The following is a 2,783-nucleotide window of genomic DNA, read 5'->3' as shown; positions in this document are numbered from 1 at the left end:
GTCCGTCCCGGGCGCTCTCGGCGAGGTCCTTCAGCTCCTCTACATGTCCTCCACGCTCCACTTGTACATCACCTCCTGCATCGCCTTCTTGTTGGCGAGCCTCTCAAAGAGCCGCTGCTCGAACCCGTTGGACCTACAACGCGATACCGGGACCGTGGGGTGCTGCACAGCAGCCTTTCTGAAGCAGTGGTGCTTTCTACAGGCACCACGAGTTTTGCACTGCTCTGGCTGAGCTGCCCCTCCACCTGCAGTTAGCAAGCCAGCATCTGGGACGCTGTGCACGCCAGCAGTGCCAGCCGCCTCTCAAAGAGCCGCTGCTCGAACCCGTTGGACCTACAACGCGATACCGGGACCGTGGGGTGCTGCACAGCAGCCTTTCTGAAGCAGTGGTGCTTTCTACAGGCACCACGAGTTTTGCACTGCTCTGGCTGAGCTGCCCCTCCACCTGCAGTTAGCAAGCCAGCATCTGGGACGCTGTGCACGCCAGCAGTGCCAGCCTCACTCCCTGCTGTCCCAGACACGCTCACGCTCATCCCCCCCCCGTACCCAGCGTGTTCAGCATTACCAGCATCCACAAGCTCACTGCCCAAGAGCCTGGCAGCTTCACGCTTGCGCTCTGCACAGCCAAAGCTCCTTTATTTGTGCTGTTATCTGACCCCCCAGCGACTCCAGAACCTGTACCTGTCCACACCATCCCAGCGATGCCCGGGCTGTATGTTAAACCTGTTGAGCGGGGGTGCTGGTCCCTTGTACCGAGGCTTTTCTAGGAACAGAAAGAGTGACAAAGCTGGTCAGTGCTTGGTCAGTGCAGGCCCCTTGCCACCAGCCCCAGCCGGACACTGGGGCACAGTGCTCAGGGTGCCATGGGGCAAAGCCCTGAGAATACACATCCACGACCTGGAGCCTGTGGAGCCCAGGTTCTGCTCTCCAGACTAACCCCAGCAGCAGCTGTTGCTGGTGCCAGGCCGTGGCAGCAAGCACTGCTGCCACCCCAACACCAGGCAAGGCCTGTCTTGGGCCGAGCGGCCTTGGGCTTTAACAGCAGCTGCTTTTCAGCCTTAAACCACACACAGGCATCAGTCAGCATCCAAACCTTTCTTTTCTTTGCTCTCTTTGGCCTTCCGTTTTTTGATGAAGTCAGCCATGGGGTCCCCTTCTCTCTCTCGTTCCCGCAGCATTTGATCCAGATCCTGGTCGTCAATGTAACGAGCCAAGGGCTTCTGCATCTCCTTTATTGCATCTTCCACGTTCTGCTGCTGTTGCCTGCCCTGCGCCAGCCTGGAAGCAGACCCAAGCATTCACTGTGACACCACACAACCGCTCCCTGTAAGCTGCTCCCATGACAGCACTGGTTGCAGCCTGGAACCTCCACCACGTGCACAGTGCTCCCACGGCACAGCCAGTGGTGGCAGGGACAACCCAGGGGGTCTCTGAGACACGTGGAGCACGTGCTCGGCCAGCCCCAGGCTCCAGCTCGGAGCCAAGTGACTATGCACCGACGCCACTGCTGGAAGCAGTGCCAGAACCGGGCTAAGAGCAAGGAGCCAGGTGGGCTGAAGAGCTGCCAGGCGAGGCCCCGGGGCACACAGGAGAGGGAGCCCTTGGCCCTTACCCCCTGCCCCAGCGGGCATACTGCTCGTCTCGCTCGGCCTCGGCCGCGGCTCGCTGCTGCTGCTCCAGCTGCTCCTGCGCCAGGTCCCTCCTGCGCCCAGACTTGTCTCGGAAGACGGTCTTGGAGTGTCGGGACTCCTCTGAGGGAGCAGATGCATCAAGTCACGTGTTTTGGAACACTTTGCTGTCTCAGACAGTTCAGTGGCTTGTTTCCACATTCCTTTCTTTGAAAGGAGCTTTTGAAAGAACCCATCATTCAAAAGCAGGCAGGACCGCAGCTCCCGCTGTTAGCTGCTGCCCCGCATGGCCACGCATGCACACTGAGCTCTCCAAGTATCAGACTCTAAGTTCAGACTTGCAGAAGGAGAAGACACCTCTCCCCTCACTACAAGTATACTGACATCTCTTGTTTATCAGATAGTCTTTTCTTTCAGAGGCACCGTGAGCCTGTGCTGGGAATCCTGCAGCACGCCTAGGCGCTGCTCTGCAGGGGTGCTCTGCACCACCAGGCAGTCGAACACAGCGAGGGCAAAGCCAGCTGATGCCCCTGCCATCCTTTCCCACCCTTACCTTCCAATTGCTTGTTACTCCTTTCTTGCCTCCTCAGCTCCTGCTTTTCCTTCCGCAGCACGTCGGCTGACACCAAGCCAGCTTTGACCCCCGATACCACCACGTTCGCCTGCAAATCCAGCAAAAATCACATCTCCTGCAGCCAAGAGATGCCCAGCGATCCAGAGGCAAAGGAGGGGATATCCCAGGACCAGGAGAGACGTGTCAGCATGCACAGCCAGGTCACAAACCCACTGTGCTGGCACCCTCGCCAACGACCTCCCCAGAACTGCAGCAAGGGAGCTGCCTGGGGCAGAGTTCCTCTCCCCTCACCTCCTGCTGCAAGCAGAGGGTCTGGCACAGCTCCATACACAAGGTATGGGACATTTCTACTCTGCAGCTTGAGAGTCATCAGGCTTTTGCACTTTTCCGTCGACGACAGGAAGCAGGTTGAAGAGGAAGGTGAAACATTTACCTTTTTGGGCGATCCCCTCGTGTCGCTGGGACGATGAGGAGAGAGGTCAGGGGGACTCCTTGACCTGTGCCCATCTTTTCCCGTCAGCGTCCGCCGTGGAGGAGACAGATCAGAGTCTGGGGATCTGCTCTGGTCCCGCTTTGGGGAG

At 58.8% G+C, this 2,783-nt stretch overlaps 1 protein-coding gene across 1 annotated transcript; it reads right to left on the bottom strand.

The window, feature by feature from the left end:
* Positions 1–39: 39 nt before the first annotated feature.
* Positions 40–2,773, bottom strand: BUD13 (BUD13 homolog (S. cerevisiae); the record flags this gene model as incomplete). The annotated part of the gene is made up of 6 exons (XM_008943854.1): positions 40–133; positions 682–763; positions 1,094–1,278; positions 1,613–1,751; positions 2,182–2,290; positions 2,636–2,773. Coding segments are annotated over 6 exons (747 nt in total), but the record flags the coding sequence as incomplete, so codon positions are not given.
* Between the last annotated feature and the right edge of the window lie 10 nt (positions 2,774–2,783).

Source organism: Merops nubicus, unplaced genomic scaffold (assembly GCF_000691845.1).
Source record: "Merops nubicus isolate BGI_N331 unplaced genomic scaffold, ASM69184v1 scaffold44800, whole genome shotgun sequence".
Lineage (NCBI taxonomy): Eukaryota > Metazoa > Chordata > Aves > Coraciiformes > Meropidae > Merops > Merops nubicus.
This window is presented reverse-complemented; position numbering and strand designations above follow the sequence as displayed.